Here is a 20,202-nt window from a genome sequence, read left to right on the forward strand (position 1 = left end):
TGTAGATACTTAGACAGTGTAGGTTTACTACCTGTAGTAAGTCAGCACGTCGGCAGAACATACTGCACCTGCGCGAAACCCGTAATGTATTGTGCATAGCAGTTCGGCAGAATGTCTCATATAAGGTTGTATTCGCTCATATAAGGTTAGCATTTCGACAGTAGTTTCCAAATGTTATGTCGGAAAGAATATCCTCTCCAACAGGCAATATTCTGATGCAACGTTGACCAAAAACCCAACGAAAAACGCGAAAATACGGGGTTCTGCGCAGGCGCAGTACGTTCTGCCGACGTGCTAAGTAAGTTTAGTCTCTACCAGACTAACTACACTCTATATAGAATATTTGCCTGGGGAGTTTGGCCGCCTTGTGGTTTGACTGGCTCAGACTGAGGGTGACATTAACCCTCTCGCGGACTGACTCTCCTGAAAAACTATTTCCCCCAGTTTTGAGCAAAGAGACTCTTTTTACACAACCAAATCTTTTATTCAGCCGACGTTCAGTGAACGTCTGTCACCTTCCTCAGGGCAATTCTGACTGGTTCACACTGCATTGCAGCACAGGTGTTGCTGCTATAGAACTGATGCATTCCTTTACATATACTGAGGAAGGTGACAGACGATCACCGAAACGTCGGCTGAATAAAAGATCTGGTTTGTAAGAAGAGACTCTTTACTCAGTGTCTTACCAACCTGATGAAACTATTCACGGATATTTCCCTTTTTCCCTACCGAATTCTAGGATCCGTACCCCCGTAGGAAGGCCTGGTGGAGGCTATAGTTACATCTACGTGTACCTGCACATGTACCTGAGTGTTTACTAACGGAAAACCAGCTGTGCCAGTCTCAACATGAAGAGTCTCAGAGCAAAGTTCAGGAAGAGCGAGGTATGTACATTGTATACAGCTGCAAGGGTCATTATGTTTACCGAAGGAAAACATATTGTTTTTGCTCAGTTTCCTCTTCCTCTTCTTCTTCTCCAAACACTAAACTCTGACCTGGCCAATGACCTGATTTGTTGACGTCTGTCACTATGGTTACTGGTGTTACAATTTCATGGTCTTCTCTTCTCCTGTCACCATATACTTGTAGTACATTATTGTATGTGAATATGTTTGAGTAAAAATTAACAGGGCAGACCATGTCCGAAGGTAAACATTATGTATTTGCTTTGCAAATGTTACTTCTCTAGTTTAACTTTATATTTCTTGTGTTATTTGGCCTAAGGCCCTTGAACTGTAGAACTTCTGCATATACATGTAGCTAGAACTTTGCAGTTGCTGTAAACCAATGATTAGCCAGGAGTGTTACAACCCAGGTTATTGTTTACATCAGCACATGATAGAAAAAAAAACTGAATTTGAAAAATACTTTATAGTATATTTCGAATTGCCAATTTGTAATCTTTATGTAATCAGCAGTAAAATGTGTATGTTTGTTTTGTCTGTCTGATGTGAAACGTATGTGAAATATCTTCTCTTCTAAATTAGGGTTACCCTTTTCTTCCTGACACTATGTGACATGCTTCATTAATAAATCATATATGACCAAGAATATTAAGATTACGAGATTTTTATGTATAACTATAAGTATAAGAATCATTTGAATGTACGCTGTATTAGTAACTGAGCACAGTCAATCTATTATTAAATGTAGGCCCTGGTAGGGTAATAGATTTTCTCCAAGTTAAGTTAGACGTTCATTGGCATTGAAAGCTCCATCAAAAAGGTCCACCACAAAAATTATTTACAGTTTTCGCATCCAGCGTAAGACCCCATCTCTCAGATCAGAAGCCACAGGGGAGCAGTGCTTTTGCATAATGGATGAGTTGGCCTAGATTCACGGAACAGATTGTCCACATGCAAGGACAGTTTTCCCTTCAAGGCATTTGATAACGCCTGAGATGAATTATTGAAGGTGGTAAATGTGACAGCAGGTAACTCAATCTTCATAGAAGGAAATTAAAGAGCTGCATATGACTGAAGAGCACATGTAGATTGACTTCTGTAATATTTTATTACCTGAGGTGCCCTGTAGAAGTGCCAATTAATAAACTACCAGAGCAGCAAGTTTCACTAAAGAATTTCAAATCAAACACTCATTAAAAACTACTTAACTACTGGCCAGGTACAACACTATCACATTGTACCATATAGTGTATATAGGGGCAAGCTGAAAACAAAACCTATGTTGATATTCATAAGCATTCATCTGCTATAAAATTCTGCTGACTTGTTTGTTTGTTTGTGTACAGACCCAGGAGTGGGGTAAACATAACAAGCATTTGTGGCAGGCAGTGGAACAGGCTGACTTGTTTGTTTGCTTGTTTGTTTGTTTGTTTGTGTACAGACCCAGGAGTGGGGTAAACATGACAAGTGTTTGTGGCAGGCAGAGGAACAGGCTGACTTGTTTGTTTGCTTGTTTGTTTGTTTGTTTGTTTGTGTACAGACCCAAGAGTGGGGTAAATATGACATTGAGTGTTTGTGGCAGGCAGTGGAACAGGCTGACTTGTTTGTTTGTTTGTTTGTTTGTTTGTTTGTTTGTTTGTGTACAGACCCAGGAGTGGGGTAAACATGACGAGCGTTTGTGGCAGGCAGTGGAACAGGCTGACTTGTTTGTTTGTTTGTTTATTTGTTTGTTTAAGTACAGACCCAAGAGTGGGGTAAACATGACAAGTGTTTGTGGCAGGCAGTGGAACAGGCTGACTTGTTTGTTTGCTTGTTTGTTTGTTTGTTTGTGTACAGACCCAGGAGTGGGGTAAACATGACGAGCGTTTGTGGCAGGCAGTGGAACAGGCTGACTTGTTTGTTTGTTTGTTTGTTTATTTGTTTGTTTGTGTACAGACCCAGGAGTGGGGTAAACATGACGAGCGTTTGTGGCAGGCAGTGGAGCAGGGAGATGAAGAGAAGGTTGTTGCTGAACTCGGGAAGAAAGCTTCACCTGGCAAAATGGGACCGGAAGGGACATCAGCGTGAGTATTACATGTAGTAGCTACATATATATAGTTACTGTTAGTAGTAGTAGTAGTAGTAGTAGTAGTAGTAGTAGTAGTAGTAGTAGTAGTAGTAGTAGTAGTAGTAGCAGCAGAACAGGGAGATGAAGAGAAGGTTGTTGCTGAGGGAAAGCTTCTCCTTGCAAAATGGGACCAGAGGGGATGTCAGCGTGAGTATAGTATAGTACAATTTATAGTAATATTATCCAATGTTAGATTTTTCACTACAGTCTAAAGCTTTGCAGAAAGAAACATTGTTCTTGCACTGGAATAGAAGAAGGGAAAGAAGAAGAAACAAAGTTACACAAGGACAATGGTCTTGACCAGATGGCTGTCACCATGGTAACTGCTGCTGTAGCAGACACCCTGTGGTGTTGGGTTACATTTATGTAGCAAGTGGCATCATCATCATCATCTTCTTCGCCGCTCTCATCTGAGTTGGGGTTGGAGGGGATTAATTAGCCTGGGTACCATCCGGATTTTCGCTCCGCAACGCTAAAAATGTGATTTTTTTTAGCGTGGTACCCAGGCTAGTTTGTTGCGCTAGAACATGTGAAGAGAAACCATGTGTATTTTGCTTTAGCATATTTGGCCCAATCGCAGTGTCAGTAGTCTGAGTCTGAGTCTGACCCATTTGTGTTTGACCTTCCCAGGTTCCACCTTGCTGCGTCCAAAGGTCAGCTGGAGTGCCTGGACATCATGGTGGCTCATGGGATAGATCTCATGGTGACCGACACGGCCGGTCAGTCATTTTAGTCAGAATTCAATCTTTCAAAGAATTAGGGTGGAATCTTTTTAATCAGTGTGACTCAATTTAATAAAATTTGTCTTAATCTGTTAGAATGTGAATTCAACCTTGTCCCAGCTGCCTAACCCTGTAACCACAAATTTGGAGCCAAATGGCTTAGTAACCGTAGAGGAGTGAATTGCTTTGCCATTATTATAAAAAATCTCAGTCAATTCCTTTTGCGCTGTGTTTTTTTCTACCAATAAATCACTATCTATCTATTAAGCAGGTGTGTCACGCCGAAGGGCGGTTATACCGGCTATACGGATACAAATACAGATATGTAAACCAGCCAGACTGATATACAATGTATATTTTTTCTTACAGGGAGAACTGCACTTCACTCTGCGGCCAGAGGGGGCAGCGCTGAGTGTGTAGAACGGTTATTGCAGGTATGTCAGATGTTCAGTCCTCAGTGTGGAACTTTACAATCATGCGTTTCTGCAAGCATGAGGTGAAAGGATAACTTCAAGCTGAATAATTATATGTAGAATTGTTTAATACACGTTCTTTTTTGGCTGCATCCAAGACAAAGATGTTTCACTCACTCACTCACTGTCCAGTTTATATGTTGATAACTTTCTGGTGATTTCAATTATACCATTTCACAGAACAAGCTTCCTGTGTCCAGTGAAGACACAGATGGGATGAGCCCTCTGCACCATGCAGGTAAGTTTATAAAAACAACAGAACTGTAGTGTTTGTGTGTGTGAGATAGAGAAAGACAGAGAGAGAGAGAGAGTGTGTGTGTGTGTGTGTGTGTGTGTAATATGCATGTGCACACATTTGTGTGTTTCAGACCTATGACATTGTGGAAAGGTGAAGTCTGCCATTTCTGTCTGTCTGACTGCTTTGTTCCATATTGAAGAATAAATGTAGTGTATTTTATTTCCAGCTGCAAGTGTGTGTGCATGTGTGTGTGTGTGTGTGTGTGTGTGTCCATGTGTGTGTACATGTGTACGTGTGTGTGCATGTATGTGGTTGTGTTTCAGACCTACATGTATGTGAAAGGGTGAAGTCTTGCCATCTCTGATTGTATTGTTCAATAATGATTGTGTAACTTGTAGTTTTTTGTCTGTATTTCCAGCTGCAGGAGGCCACATCTCAGCAGCCCTTGTGCTGCTACAGTACCAGGCTTCCATCAACGCTCAGGATAAGGTCGGTCCTATAATTCACATCATCATCTACTGCATCTTCTCTCAAGCAGGGGCCATTCAAAAGAAAACAATGTACAATGGAGAAAGAAAGGAAATTCAGTGAAAAACTAACATTTACAAAGTGACGTTGTACATAAAAGTTGCCTAACAGTATTAATGGTTACAAATGAAAATGTTTGTCCATTTATTTGTATTCTCTATTGAATATCAAATCTGGATCTTGTTCGGTTAAAATTTCCTGGTTTATAAAATCCACCATAGGAAGGAAAAACTCCTATGATGCACGCGGCCAGTGCAGGCCATGTGAACATGGTGAAGTTACTGGTGGATCATGTGATTGATTGATTGGTTGATTGATTGATTGATTGATTGATTGCAGGAAGGGAAGACCCCCATGATGCACGCGGCCAGTGCAGGCCATGTGAACATGGTGAAGCTACTGGTGGATCATGTGATTGATTGATTGGTTGATTGGTTGATTGATTGATTGATTGATTGATTGATTGATTGATTGATTTATTTATTTATTTATTTATTGATTGATTGATTGATTGATTGATTGATTGATTGATTGATTGATTGATTGATTGATTGATTGCAGGAAGGGAAGACCCCCATGATGCATGCTGCCAGTGCAGGCCATGTGAACATGGTGAAGCTACTGGTGGACCAGGGAGCCGACATGAATGCACAGGACGGGGTCACTAACAGGTGAGCAGGCACATAGATACAACCAACAATATCCAGAACCTTAGTAAAAGGTTGAACTTTATTCCAACACACAATTGTACAGAGATCAAATTTTCAGCGACCACTGTCGCCTTCATCAGGATAATTAATGACCAATCACTTCACAACGTGGAATAAAGTTCTAACCTTTTACTATGATTACTACCAACACAGATGAACTTTCATGATAATATCCAGAACCATGCTTTATCCAGAACTGTGCTCAGGTTCGGTTTTGGATAGTCCATGAATATTCAGAACCATGCTTTATCCAGAATCATGCTCAGGCACAGGTCTGGATTGTCCACTCATATCCAGAACAGTGTCCTGGGAAAATCTACATTCTTGCATGGATACGCGGAGACTATCCAGAACCTTGCCTGATCCTAACCCTAACTCATTCAGGCATAGCACTCATTTGTTTCTACTCTTTATTTTTCAGCCAAAATAGTCTGGTGGAATCTAGTGAACATAAAATGGGTTTCCCCATGTTCCATGCTGAGTAAAACACAGACTAGAAAAAAGCTTAACCTAAGTTAGCAAGCCTCCATTTTGTTTGCCTGTCTTTCACCTCATATAGAACATAGAATACATGTAGTATGGGTAAGGGGTGAAGTCTGCCATCTCTGATTGCCCTGTTGTTGCTCTCTCCCTGAGACTGCTATTTGGATTACATATGAGGAGGTATGTGGCTGTGCTGCTGTCGTCTGTGTTGTGGTGGTGATGTCTGTAAATTCACATTATGTTACCGCTAACTGGTATGTTTTCTGTTCTCACATGCAGTGATGCACCTTTTTTTTTCAGTGTTGGGCATCTGAGTTATGCATCTGTGTTGTGATCATGCTTTCTGTGATATACTGTGAATTCAATAACTTTTTTCAGTGTTCGTACTGAGTTGCTCTACATGCACATAACTTTTGAGATGACGTGTTAGCGGGCTTCCCACATTAAATAACCTAGTCATTTAGTACTCTGTGTTTGTCCAAGTACTGCCTTGAACCAGGCATGTGCGCAAGGTAACAATGATATAATCAACACTGCATCGCACTGCTCATACACAGTTCAAACTGTGAACCGGCTCAGTTTGAGTACTGCTGCAATCTTCCTCTCTAAGAAAATGGCTGCTAAGTTAATTTGACACATTTTGTTTCCTACTGCATTGATGTGGGTGGTCCTTGTACAGGTCTAACTCTCTAAATGTGACTGTTTTCTTCTGTACTTGTTTTGACTTGTACAGGTTTAAATCATAATAAATTCAAACTTCTACAATTTATCCCAATTTCTCTAATCTTATACAAACAAAGAAAAAACTATTCTTCTTTTAACTTCCCAAAACCCACAAATTTTGGAAAAGATGGGACATTACGTCTTCCATGGCTTACAGAAGAGAAGTCAAACCCTTCAGACATAGTTTTAGACATAGTTATAGTTCTAGACAGATACCTTTTATCATGTAGACTTTAGTCATTTTATACTCTTTTTCATTGTTCTTTTATGGTTTGTAATGTGCAATTAGCCTCCGGGCATGAATTTGCAATAAACTTTTCTAAGAATGTGACTGTTTTTTGTTCTCAGTACTGCGTTGATGCAGGCGTGTGAGCGAGGAAACACGGAGGTTGTGGAGCTTCTGGTGAGGAAGGGCGCGAAGGTGGACCTGCAGGACGTGCTCGGGCAGACGGCGACGGACTACGCTAAATCAGCCGGGCACAACGAACTGCTGTCTGTACTGGAGATGGCACCTTCCACTGCTACATGGGACATTGATGGTGAGTAACACACACCAGTCCTGTATTTGTAAGATCGTGACAGACTATGCCAAGTTGGTAGGTCACAGCAAACTCATCTCTGTACAGGAGATTTTTTTAATGTCCCGTTGGTTAGAATTTTTCCTGAAATTTTTCTACATACGGAAAATGAGGAAGAGAGCCTAGCACACCCAGTAGAAGTGGACTAGTACAGGTTTGACTGTAGTTACATGACCATATGCTGTTGTTAATGTGCAGTATACTGTATATTTGCAGATGGAGAGGAAGAAAGCCCCGTGAACCCAGGAGAAGTGGACTATGTCGCTGCCTTTGATGCCTCCGATGAGTCTCGACCCGCCAGCCCCAGACGGTCTTCCACATCACCAGGCAGACAGGAGGTAGTGTCAGTGGACAGTGGTCAGTCATCACAACACACCGTAACCAACTCTGCTACAGCTGTGGCGGACAGGGGCAGTCGGGACTCTCTCTTACAGGTAAGAGGTTCAACTAACATTACAGGGGCCGCTCCAGGTAAATGACCCAGTGAAGCTTGTCACATGCCTTCTTTGAAGTGTGACGTCAACACTGGGTCACTGGGACGTGACAAGCCTCACTGGGTCAGTCTACTGAGGAAGACCAGAGTCGAAAGCTCTTGGTGAGAGAATTTTTTGTGTTGGACCAAAAGTTTTAAGTTAAGACACGAGGTGTAGATAATGTTTCTTTCTTTTTTACAAATTTGCTCAGTGGCAGGTCAAGCAACCACTTCTAGCCAGTGTTCTAGGCAGTATCCATCTTTCCATCATTAATGCCCAGTCAAAATTTGCCCCTCAAAATGCAGGGAGTGGTGTTTCAGAGGGCCTTTGCGCCATCATGATGTTACATAAAAAAACTGTTTATTTCAAATGCGAACAGTACAATACACTGACTTACAGGCAGCTAGGCTGATACATGTACAATGTATGATATGTAAGTCCAATTGAGATGACAGAAAAAAATGCAGGCTAGCTAGAACAATGCACTGAACTAAGGTTGGGTTACAGGTCAGTATCTCTCCTCACTAAATCAGGAACATGAATTTGAATGTAACTCCTTGTAATGTCTTGACCCCTGACGTAAGATACTGGTTGTCCGTGTAATGTCTTGGTTCCTAACTTAAGCTGCCTGTTCTCCTTACAGGAGTTGGAAGAAGAGAATGAGATGTTGTAATGACTTGGCTCCTGACGTGAGATGCCTGTTCTCCTTACAGAAGTTGGAAGAAGAGAATGAGATGTTGTAATGACTTGGCTCCTGACTGAAGCTGTCCATTTTCCTTACAGGAGTTGGAAGAGGAAAATGAGATGTTGAATGAGGAGGTGAACAAACTGAGATCCGCCCAGCAGGAGGCAACAGACATGCTGCACAGGCTGCAGGACGAGATGGACAAACAACAGGTACTGGGAACCGTGGTCAGACAAGCTTCTGGATAGTCTACTTGTATCAGCATGTTGGCAGACCGTACTGCACCTGCGCAAAACCTGTAATGCTTTGTGCACAGCACTTCGGCAGAACGTCTCATATAAGGTCGTATTCGTGCATAAGGTTAACATCCCGTCTGTAGTTTCCAAATGTTGTGTTGGAAAAGGTATTGTCTGCAACAGGCGAAATTCTGATGCAACGTTAACCAAAAACTCAACAAAACGGTAAAAAAGTTGGGGTTTTGTGCAGGTGCAGTACGGTCTGCCTCAGTTTTTAAACTCATTCACAAATGAAAGACAACATTTAGACAAATGAAAGACAACTTGGTAATTTGTTGAATTCAATTAATGATATAATAATCAGAAAGAATGTACATGTTTTTTCATTGTTCCTGATCCAGAATTCTGACACAGAAGAAAAGTTGGAAGACGAGGTGAAAAAGAGAATGGAGCTGGAAGATGAAGTGAAACTCCTGAAGGCACAACTCGCTACCTACCAGGTCTGTTCACAGTTCAGCTCAGTCCATGGTGCTGCAGCCCCCTCTAGCAGTTAACTAGGGTACTGCAAGATGGGAAGCCTTGTTTCTGCAGTTTTTAATACCCAAAGTATGAAATACTTATTGAACTGTGCTAATGTGAAGCAGTATGCATGTATCAATATCACAAAGGTTGCCTTATGCAGAATATTTCCAGTTTTGCTGCTTTGAAATCGCATTAGATACCTTTAATACTGAACTGTGTGGCTGAATGTTGAAGTTGACCATAAAATGTCCTCCCTCCAGCCAGACGATGATGATGATAAAGACAGCGACTCCTGGGGAGACAGCGATGATGATGACCTGTTTGACCTTCCCGGTGAGTCATTCGCAGCAGCCAGTAAAAAAAATCATCAAATTTGACTTAAAAAAAAACTAATTGAAGCATCACCTTTTCCAATGGGAAGCAAACCCACAGTTTACATTTGTTTGTGACATGCACACCTCACTACCTCATGCACGAAGAACTTCTTCGTTTTTGATCTGTTTGTTTGCTTGCGTGTCCATAGTTTGATACTAACAGTAGAGAGTCACATGATGTGAGGAGAGAGATGGTGTAACCGCAGACTGACAGCAATCTGTGGTCACAATGGTCTCCCTGCAGGTTAGGAGGAAGTGACAGTGGAATATACACAGCATCAGTAAGAAATTGCAATGAATAAAGAAAAAAAAAAAAAAAAGAGATTCACAGCCCAAAAATACTAATTTACATACATGTAGGTTTGAGATCTTCCATTTCTTGTTTTTGTTCCATATCTGATTCCCAATCTTGATCCTGCAGGGACAGAGAAAACAGGCACGAGTCAGGGTAAGCAGAAGCCAGCCCCTGGAGGCGAGGACCCGCAGCTGGTGGCCTTGCTGAGAAGTCAGGTGGTCTCACTACGGCTGGAGAACGACAGGCTCAAGGAACAGCTCGAGGTGAGGATTTAGGTACTAATGTACAGGTCGGGTAGGAAAGTTGTCACGGCCACTCATGCTGTGTACCGGTTTGCTGGACCGGTTCTGGACTTCTCTGTCATGACCAGTGGAAGAGTAGCTGTTCATTGAGCTAAACTGGTTCGAGATCACTTCCACTTTCGCTATTCAGACTCATGTCCGTTCTTCCCTATTTTCGAAGGCTTGGAATAAGATGTACAATGCAGATGCTTTAATTCCTGATCTCCAGCTAGATCTGTCTACTCAGCACTTTGGAGATGGATCACACTAGTTAAAAGTTTAGGACTATTAATTTTCATAATGAATTTGCTGTATGTCAAAAACTCTAAGGTTGGTTCGTCTATTTTAGATTTGCACAGCTCCAAATTTGGGTGCACTAACTTAAAGGTGCACATGCACCCGGTATTTCAAGACCTGGATATACATGCCAAATGAAGGTTGAAAGATTCATACTACCTGTACCCCTCCAGCATGTTGAGGACGGCCGGTCCCCAGCTGCAGACCCCGGTGCTGCCGGTGAAAACGGGTTTCCTGAGTCCGTGCCTCTGTCCGAGTACGAGAGACTGAAGGCCGACTCCGTGTCTCGGGCTGACTTCGACAGACTCAAGTCCGAATCTGTCTCCCTGTCGGAGTTCAACGACCTCAAGGCCAGCACGGTTTCCATGGCAACCTACAAACAGCTGCAGGAAGATTCCATTCCAAGAGAGGAGTATGAAAGGTTAGTGTTAAAAAATACCCAGCTGCAGTCTGTATTTTGCAGAGACATTTTCAATATTGCATATTAAGAAAAATTAAGCAACCTGTAACTTTGCCGACTGAAAAGATCAGGGTTCAGTACTGTAATTCCTGATTTTTTCACGGTACTGTTATGTTCACTGTTTTCACTGTCACTTCTGTACATGTACCATGAACTAAGTCTTATCATTACAGTTAACAAATAATTCCTGGACTTTCTCTTTCCTGCACCTGTCGCCACAGTGAATTTATATAGTTTCGTGAACATGTCCATTTTTCTCAGACCATGAACTTTTGCTACTGTGAACAAAAAGTGAATTACAGAGCTTTTGTGTTCACCACTGACTTGATAATATACAAAATAATAAGAAAATAACAATAAAAAGAATGTCCACTGTACCACTGCAGGCTGAAAACGGACACAGTTCCTCGGGAAGAACTTGACAGACTGAGGGAGGAAACTGTTTCCATTGCAGAGTACGAGAAACTCCGAGCTGAAACGGTCTCTAAGTCAGAGTTTGAGAGGATAAAAGCAGAGCTGGTCTCACTCTCACAGAGCGGGAAAGGTGATGAGGATTTCATTATGTTTACCGAAGGAAACATCTTGTTTTTGCTAAGTTTCTTCCTCTTCTTCTTCTCCAAACAGTGACCTCTGACCTGACTAATGACATGATTTGTTGATGTCTGTCACCATGGTGACTGGTGTTGAGTTGATGTACATAATGTTGCAATTTCATGGTCTACTCTGCTCCTTCACCATATACTAGTAATACATGTATGTGAATGTGTTTGTGTAAAAATTAACAGAGCAGACCATGTCCAAAGGTAAACATTATGCATTTGCTACTTCTCTAGTTTATTTCATTTATTTCAAAGCCCTTTAGCCCTTCAGGGCTAATCTTCCAAGGATCAAACATTAAAATTACATAATCACGTACATGGAAAGTACCGTGGATACATTTAAAAAGACATAAATGCATTAAAACATCAACAATGAACACACAAATTGATATTAACAATTTAAAAACTAGAGGTTGATGCTCATGTAACACTGTTTGCGATAGCTTTTTTGAACCTGAGTACTTTGTAGTAGGTTACTCAGTGTCTAACATGATATGGTAGATTGTTCCACAGCAATATTGCACGATACAGGAATGAACCTTTCTTACTGTTCGTCTTCATCTTAGATGATGCAGAAACCGTTCCGCTGGAAATGTACGAAAGGCTGAGAGCAGAGACAGTGCCGAGGGCAGATTACGAGAGACTCCAGTCAGAAACAGTGTCACGAGACGAGATGGACAAGCTCAGGTCAGTCTGCAGGGCTGGAAATACCCGATGCATGTGCAAAAACCTTAGTGCACCCAAAATTGCAGCTGTGCACCCAATTTTTTTTCTGTGGATGCACCAGTGCACCCTAATATTTCTATCATAATGGGATTATGTATGTAAAGATGCATGTATAGTGGTATAAAGCATATTCTTAAATTCTAAGTGTCAGAAAAATGCTAAAATCATTCCAGTAGTACAATTCAGAAGTGCGTATTGCAGAAGATGCTGAATTGTGCAGTTTAGGCATGTATTTTGTACGAATCAAATAAACGAACTAATACCAAATACAATACAACATACAGGTCTGAGATGGTCCCCAAAGCAGACCTTGAGAAGCTGAGGTCTGAGACGGTCCCTAAGGAGGAAGTCGATGACTTGAAGACGTTGATGGTGAGTCTTGAGGAGTTTGAGGAACTGAAGGAGGCCAACGACTCGGAAGTCGAGTTCCTCAATAAGAAGGTGGAGGAGGCGGAGAGGCAGTGTCAGGAAGCTAAGGCAATGGTGAGGTCCTACAGTGGTTATATAATGTGCATGTATCGGCCCAGGGGTCTACCCATAAATTTTGAGGGGAGAGGTGCTCCCTAATCGGTTGATGGAAAATCATTGAATTTTCATGTAAATACTAACTTAAAGAGAAAACCATAAATTTGAACATTTTAGAAGTGTATGGATGTGCATACATGTACATATGTATGACACATTGTGATGTATATTTAGTACTGATTTTTCTTTTTTTCTATTGCTGCTGTACAGGTGCAGAAGTTAGAAGATGACAACGCCTCCCTGACCAGGAAGTTAGAGGACCAGGTTTCTCCAAGTAAAGTTCTCGCTGACAAACATTCTCAACAGGTAGGTCTCCTCTACTCTCTTATTCTTCCAAAAGTCTATTACAAAATTGTCTACTTCAACTTTTACAGTACAGTATGTACTGTTGTAAACTTGAAGTAAAGTACCTTTTTGCTGAGCTTGTAATTATGTTGACAAACATTCACAGCAGGTAGGTTTTCTCCACTGATGTCGGCACTTCAAAAGGTGTGATCTAAGGTCCTCTACTTCAACCAACAACTTTGAAAATAAGACTAAGTGTATTTTGGTAGCTTACTGCTTTCTTTGATCAACACTCAGCATTTGGGGAAGAGTATGTAAATGCAACACTACTGATAGCACAAATGTGTGGCCCAAGAGCTACCAAAATGGAGATTGGCACCACCCTATGTACTACAATGTATATAGTATAGGTGTAGGAAGGAACTTTAACTTGACTTTGATTCTTGAACAGTAAAATATGTAAGTACCTGCTTCATAGTGTAATGTGAATGATTTGCGCTGTGCAGTTATTATGAAATCACACATGCTTTCCAGGTGAAGGACCTGAACAGCAAGCTATCGCAGCTACAGGAGTTTAATGAAGAACACGTCGAGACGGTCAAAATCACCAAAGAACTTCTCAGAGAGAAGGAGAGAGAGAACAGGGAGCTAAAACTATGTAAGAATGATATGATATGATATGAATTATTATTGCATGTTCTTGCCCAGATGGGCTAAATGCACAAGAGGACATGCAGTATGCAAAACATGAGTATTGCATACTGGGACGCTATATTCTAATGCTACAAATGTAATTGCAAGGAATCTATGCATCACAACAATACTAATACATGTACAATATAAAATATGACAACATCAAAGTGTGAAGAAATAAGTCTAATTATCACAATGCAAATTCAAACTTTTAGCAGGTTTCTGAGATAATTTTATTGTAACAGTTGTAACGTATGTATTCTTCTACATGTACATGTAAGTTAGGCCATGTTGACTTGATTATATGGATGACATCCTCTGGGAACCCCAAAACTGATGCGAGTGTGCTAATAAAAAAAAGTTGCTTTCATTATGAAATCTACGTGGTCATGAAGGTTGAACAAATGACACAGAGTATGGTATAGGGAATGATCTACTCTTCAAATTAATCTCTTAAAAACATTTTGAACTTTTCAAGTTACAGTATGGTTGAAAACTTTTTTTGTTTTTTGGAAACGGCCAAAAATGCAAACATGCGGATGTTACTCATATAATCAAATCAACATGGCCTTATGTCAACTCAATTCAGCTAAATCGACATAGCTGCTTATTTGTGAAAACTATAATTAAACTGTTTTAAGTGACTGTATTTTAAAAGTTGCTTGATTTATTTACTTGAAACAAGCGGTGAAATCTCTCCAACGGGAGGCGGAAGACGCGCAGGAGGAAGTCTCACTTCTTAAGGACCAGCTTAAGAAGGAGACGGAAGACGCAGCTTCGAGAAGCTCCTCGCAGGAGGCAGAGGTCAAGGTCATGAAGCAGGAGGTCAAGTCGCTGGAAGGTCGGGTGAAGAAACTGACGGAGGAAAGTTTGCAGCTGAAGGAACAGTTAAAGGTGAGGGTGTCAGCCACATGGGGTGTAAGGCCACACCGACTTAATTTTATGGATGACATCCCCTGAAGACCCCCAAACTAGTGCGTGTGGTGAATAAAAAAGATTCCGGCCAAATATCAAATTGCTACTAAACCATTATACAAAGCTGGTATTGTGAGTTATCAGCAGTACTTAGCGACGTATACGACAAGCCGGCACATGCTGCCAAATGTTGTGTACTTGTTGACGTCTTTATTTATTTATTTAAATTGCAAACAATACAGTGAAATCTGACGTCTTCTCATCATTTCATGAGTAGCCTGCGTCAAGTACATGTAGGCTTCGTCTCCTCATCATCCTTGTTGTGTAGCATGTATTAATTTTGTTAACCTTCACAGAAGGAAAATGTGTTGTTTTTGCTCTGTTTCTTTGTTGTCTTCTCCGAACAAATAAGGCCAATGACCTGAACCAGATGTCTGTCACCATGGTAACTGGTGTTGGGTTACATCATGTTGCAATTTTATAGCAGGAGGGATTTCGACTCCTGTCACCATATAATTATTTGACTCTGTTTGAATAAGAATTAAAAGAGCAGACCACATGCGAAGGTAAACATGATGCATTTGCTTTGCAAATGTTACCTTAAGTTTCTAGTTGTTTTTGGATACTTTTGAAATTTCAAAGAGGCTGTAGTGCAAGTTCAAATGTTTATCAAACTCACCACAGACGCATTCAATGCCTTTTTCAGCAGGCTATACATTGTGTAACACCTACAACTGTTACTGTGTAAATAAATGTCTCCTGAAGTCAAATTATCAGCTTAGAAACACTCTTTGAAATGACGATTGTGTATGAATTGTTGCATGATTGTACATGTATACTATAAGTAGTTTTTGTGTTTTTATAAATTAATGTATGTCTGTTTTTTATGGGTGACATATACCCTAAATAAAGAACTTCAATTTAATTCTGTTCAAAGGACCGTGAGAAAGACTCCGCCAGCAGAGTAGCGGAGCAAGAGAACCACCTGCTCGAGCTGGAGACTCTGAGCTTCGAGTTAGAAACCACCAAACAGGACAAGTCGAAACTGGAGAAGCAGCTGAAGCTGCTACAAGAAGAAGCCGCCATGAGGAAAACCGACGAGAACCAACAGTTGGAGGAGATGGACAGACTTAAAGATGAAATCCAGGAGTTAAAGTCAGAAAACCTGAAGTCTAAGGAGAAACTCAGAGACCTGGAAGAGGAGAATTCTCTCAAGGCTACGTTTGTGGAGAAAGAAGCTGTCCAGATGCAGTCTTTGAGAGATAAGGTCAATTCAATTTCAATTCAATTTTCAATTCATTTATTTATCCAGTAATTACAGCTCAGGCCATTTTGGCCTGCTTTTCAGGTAATCCTGGATACACATAAAAATACACACAACAAATGTACAGTACATAAAAAGATTGATAAATATAACATCCAGAACATTAACTAGATCAAGTCCTGCTCCTAATGATCTGTTTAAAAGTCCTGAGACTAAGGAGCTGTCGTTGCTGTAGCAAAAGAGTGTTCCACAGGTAAGGACCATAGTACTGCAGACTGCTCCGGTATACCGTGACTCTTACTGGTGGACAGAAGAGTAGGTGAGGGTAGTAGTCCCTAAGACGCTTTAACTCTGACTGAGTGGTCCGTACACTTAATGTTGGGGGAGACTCCCACTTGAACAGAGATGCCATGTACACCGGTGCAGGTCGAGGCCATGGAAGGAGAGAACTTGGACTTGAAGGTTGAACTTGAGGAAGCGAAGGACGTCACCGCGCAGCTGAACGACAGAATAAAAGAGCTGCAGGAGGAGAAGTTACAGAAGGTGACTTTATCTGTGTTTTTGCTGTCACATGTACATTCTTGCACATTTGTACATGTATGTACATGTATAGACATTTGCATTTGGGTTTGTGTTCTTGCCACAAAAATGCTGAGAAGCAGAACTCTAGTCAGAAGTTCTGAGTAAGGTGTCTGACATAGACATGGAAACGTAGGCAAGGTGATTGTGTATAAGAATACTAGTATACTACAGCTGCAGTGTACACTGTTCTGTACTTAAATACTTTACTTTTAAGTTATTAGAAACTGACAACATATCAGTACACGGGCAGTCGAAACTGGTAGCAGATGACCCACAAGTACAGACTTTATACAAACATGAATTTCTGTATGCTATTTAATAATAAAAAGTTGGATTGAAACTGAAATTTTAGGTTGGAGAAGCCGAGGAGAGAGAGTCTGTACAGATGCAGACACTGCGGGACCAGATCAGCTCCTTACAGCAGAAGAACAGCCAGCTCCAGCAGAGCCTCAGCAGTCAGGACGGGAGGATGAAGGAAGCTCGTGACATCAACACACAGCTGGGCACGAGGGTACAGGAGCTGGAGCGGGAGAGAGCGCTACGTATCATTGGGGACGAGACAGACTCCAACAAGATGCAGTCATTGAAGGACCAGGTGCAGTATATTTATTTTTTTACATGTACAATGTACAAGGATCCTTTAAGTCTCTTTGCCTTCTTTTTTATCTACAAAAATATCTACAGTAAGATCAGGATTCAAAGGTCTACAGTCAAACTAGAAAATAATGAGAGCACTCAGAATCATTGGGGATGAGACAGAGTCCAACAAGATGCGGTCATTGAAGGACCAGGTAAACACAGTGCTTGCATGTTTTGTTTTTTTTATTGCGTTTTTTCAAAATGTATACAAAAGAAAACCACTGCATGTACATGTATACAAAGTAACACACATGAAGGAAAAAAATCTGAAACATAAAATTGGGAGGGAGAAAGCTCTGAGGCTCATTGGGCAGGAGACAGAGACCAACAAGATGCAGTCATTGAAGGACCAGGTGCTGGATTTTTTTATCACTGATTTTTTAATCTTCAGAATATCTACAAAAAGAAAACCATAGCATAAAATAGGTAACATTTGTGTGGGAGAACAAAACATAAAATCAGGAAACGATGGTCTGTGTTCACGAGAAAATGAGAGTAATGAGAGTCCCTGTCCATCAAAAATAACACAACTTTAAGTTGAAATGACAACATGAACTGATGAAGCTTAGCCCACTTCCCAATATGTACAACTTATCATACACAATATTATTAATTATTAATATCTAATAATTTTGCAATAACATTTCAGCCAGTTTTTGACAGTTAGAGACAAAAGAATGAAACCTAGTAAGTTGATGACATTTCCCAATAAATATTACCTCAAACAATAATGTCATTGAGATTTGACAGAACTGGGCACCAGTCACTTAACCAGCCACCATACCCTAAACCCCAGGTGCAGTCTTTGGAGCAGGAGAAGCAGCAAGTCCAGGACAGACTGAGGCAGAAGGAAGCTGACATCACTAACAGGGTGCAGTCTTTTTTAACACTTTTGTTAACTTTAAAAAAAATATCTACGAAAGAAAAAACATGGCAATGTATACAAGATAACTAACACTCGAAGTCATGTGTAACAACAAACTTGAAACATGAAATCAGGAAACAATTATGTACAATCACAAGAGAAAATAATGAGAAACCCTGTCGATCACAAAATAACAGAACTTAAATCAAAAAGTGTACCTCACTAATCCCAATATGTTTCCAAATCTTGTAAGTTTGTAATTAAAAATGGCACATTCCAGTATTTGAAGTTAGAGATAAGAATTGAAGCTTGCTTGCTTCCCTTCGGACATGGTCTGCTCTGTTGATTCTTACTCAAACACATTCACATACATGTACTACTAGTAAATAGTGACAGGAGCAGAGCAGACCATGAAATTGCACCATTATGTAACCCAACACCAGTCACCATGGTGACAGACGTCAACAAATCATGCCATTGGTCAGGCCATAGTTCACTGTTCGGAGAAGAAGAGGAAGAAACTGAGCAAAAACAATATGTTTTCCTTAGGTAAACGTAATGAGATTTGACAGAACTGGGTATGAGACACGTCATTAACCCCCATCTCAAACCCAGGTGCAGACTTTGGAGCAGAAGAAACAAGAAAAATAATAAAATCTTTATCATTATGATAGTAGTTTTTGTTTAAGATTTTGAAGTTAGCTCCGATTTCATATTCAAGCTCAGAAGAGGATCAGTAAGATCTGTAATAATTATTAGGTTTTGTTTTATATGGTGCACCCAAAAATTTTCATAACCCCCATCTCAAACCCCAGGTGCAGTCCCTGGAGCAGGAGAAGCAGCATCTGGAGTCCAGGCTGAGGCAGAAGGAGGCTGACATCACAAACAGGGCAGCGGAGGACGCACAGATCCAGAGGAGGTTGGAGGAGTTTAAGTCAAAACTCGCTCGACTGGAGGAGATCAACAAGGAACAACAGGTGCAGAGACTGTTTCCTCTCAGAGTCTGCTCTTTCATTCCTTCGTTCATTTTCCTATAGTATTACTGTACAATTTGTCAACATATTTACTAATGAATTATTTAATAATCTTTTGCACCCGGTAAATTTGCAACATGGACAGAGAAAGACTTAGTCGATCTAGCTTGCCAACTTGACTGTTCAACTTTCACAGTAATTGACATTTGTGAAGGTTCTATATGCTACAGTGTATATCAGTTGAGTACACTGAAAATAAAACACTTCCCAACAAGCTTTTGATCAGTCCCTTGTTCTTTCACAAGTTAAAATGACATTAGGTCTACATGTATGTCATGCATGACACCAAGTTGAGATGGACCAGAGAATGATTCAAAGTTTGTTGATAAGTGATTAAATTAACTATGTGTATAGGACAATAAGTTGCCAGCTGAGTCATCTACGTACATTGTACACTGTATGAAGTTCAATAGTAGGAACTGTTACAGTAAGATTATCATAGTTTCAAACTGGATAAAAGTTTAAGAACCAAACATTTTGGGTGTTGTCCCAACACCCTTCATCTTACAAATACATGTACTACCCTGGATGACTAATATTCACAAACGTAATGGTAGGAATAGTTTGTCAATAAGACCTTCTTGATTCTGTTTTTACAGACAAGACTGGAGAAGCAGGAGTCAGTGATAGCCACGTCAGCAGCAGACGGGAAGCTGAAGAAACAAGTTGAAGTCCTCAGGAGTCAGGTTTCCAGACTACAGCAACAGCATGTGGTTCGTTACGCTCTGTACTTATTCAAACTGATTTAATAAAATATCTAACAGTAACACTTGTTTTTAATATTAAAATATTTAATCCTCCCAATTTTGTTTGTGCATGTCTTTGTGTATTTTACAGTGTACATGTATACATGCTTACATGTCAACACACAGACAAGGCAGCGTTGCCATACATTAATTTTGACTAACATACTCTTGCCATTTTGTCTGGATTGCAAAGCAGCATGAGTAAGGAGTCGAAGTGTGCCATCTCGGGTTGCCTTGAT

General features: G+C 40.7%; 1 protein-coding gene across 1 annotated transcript in view; it reads left to right on the forward strand.

The window, feature by feature from the left end:
- The first annotated feature begins 816 nt into the window (after positions 1–816).
- The window catches only part of LOC109463522 (ankycorbin-like), a 39,362-nt gene continuing 19,976 nt past the window's right edge, over positions 817–20,202 (forward strand). Inside the window, exons 1-26 of the mRNA XM_019760359.1 lie at positions 817–884; positions 2,841–2,968; positions 3,643–3,731; positions 4,104–4,168; positions 4,388–4,445; positions 4,864–4,934; positions 5,535–5,644; positions 7,238–7,428; positions 7,684–7,901; positions 8,724–8,837; positions 9,263–9,361; positions 9,644–9,716; positions 10,179–10,315; positions 10,804–11,051; positions 11,477–11,634; positions 12,256–12,376; positions 12,700–12,898; positions 13,151–13,246; positions 13,760–13,883; positions 14,604–14,812; positions 15,771–16,100; positions 16,524–16,640; positions 17,032–17,274; positions 18,115–18,171; positions 18,999–19,160; positions 19,817–19,930. Coding sequence (XP_019615918.1) covers positions 849–884; positions 2,841–2,968; positions 3,643–3,731; positions 4,104–4,168; positions 4,388–4,445; positions 4,864–4,934; positions 5,535–5,644; positions 7,238–7,428; positions 7,684–7,901; positions 8,724–8,837; positions 9,263–9,361; positions 9,644–9,716; positions 10,179–10,315; positions 10,804–11,051; positions 11,477–11,634; positions 12,256–12,376; positions 12,700–12,898; positions 13,151–13,246; positions 13,760–13,883; positions 14,604–14,812; positions 15,771–16,100; positions 16,524–16,640; positions 17,032–17,274; positions 18,115–18,171; positions 18,999–19,160; positions 19,817–19,930 — 3,567 coding nt within the window. The 5' untranslated portion in view covers positions 817–848. The remainder of the gene's footprint in view (positions 885–2,840; positions 2,969–3,642; positions 3,732–4,103; positions 4,169–4,387; positions 4,446–4,863; positions 4,935–5,534; positions 5,645–7,237; positions 7,429–7,683; positions 7,902–8,723; positions 8,838–9,262; positions 9,362–9,643; positions 9,717–10,178; positions 10,316–10,803; positions 11,052–11,476; positions 11,635–12,255; positions 12,377–12,699; positions 12,899–13,150; positions 13,247–13,759; positions 13,884–14,603; positions 14,813–15,770; positions 16,101–16,523; positions 16,641–17,031; positions 17,275–18,114; positions 18,172–18,998; positions 19,161–19,816; positions 19,931–20,202) is intronic.

The sequence above is a fragment of the Branchiostoma belcheri genome, unplaced genomic scaffold (genome assembly GCF_001625305.1).
Source record: "Branchiostoma belcheri isolate BF01 breed outbred unplaced genomic scaffold, Haploidv18h27 scaffold127, whole genome shotgun sequence".
Taxonomy (NCBI): Eukaryota; Metazoa; Chordata; class Leptocardii; order Amphioxiformes; family Branchiostomatidae; genus Branchiostoma; species Branchiostoma belcheri.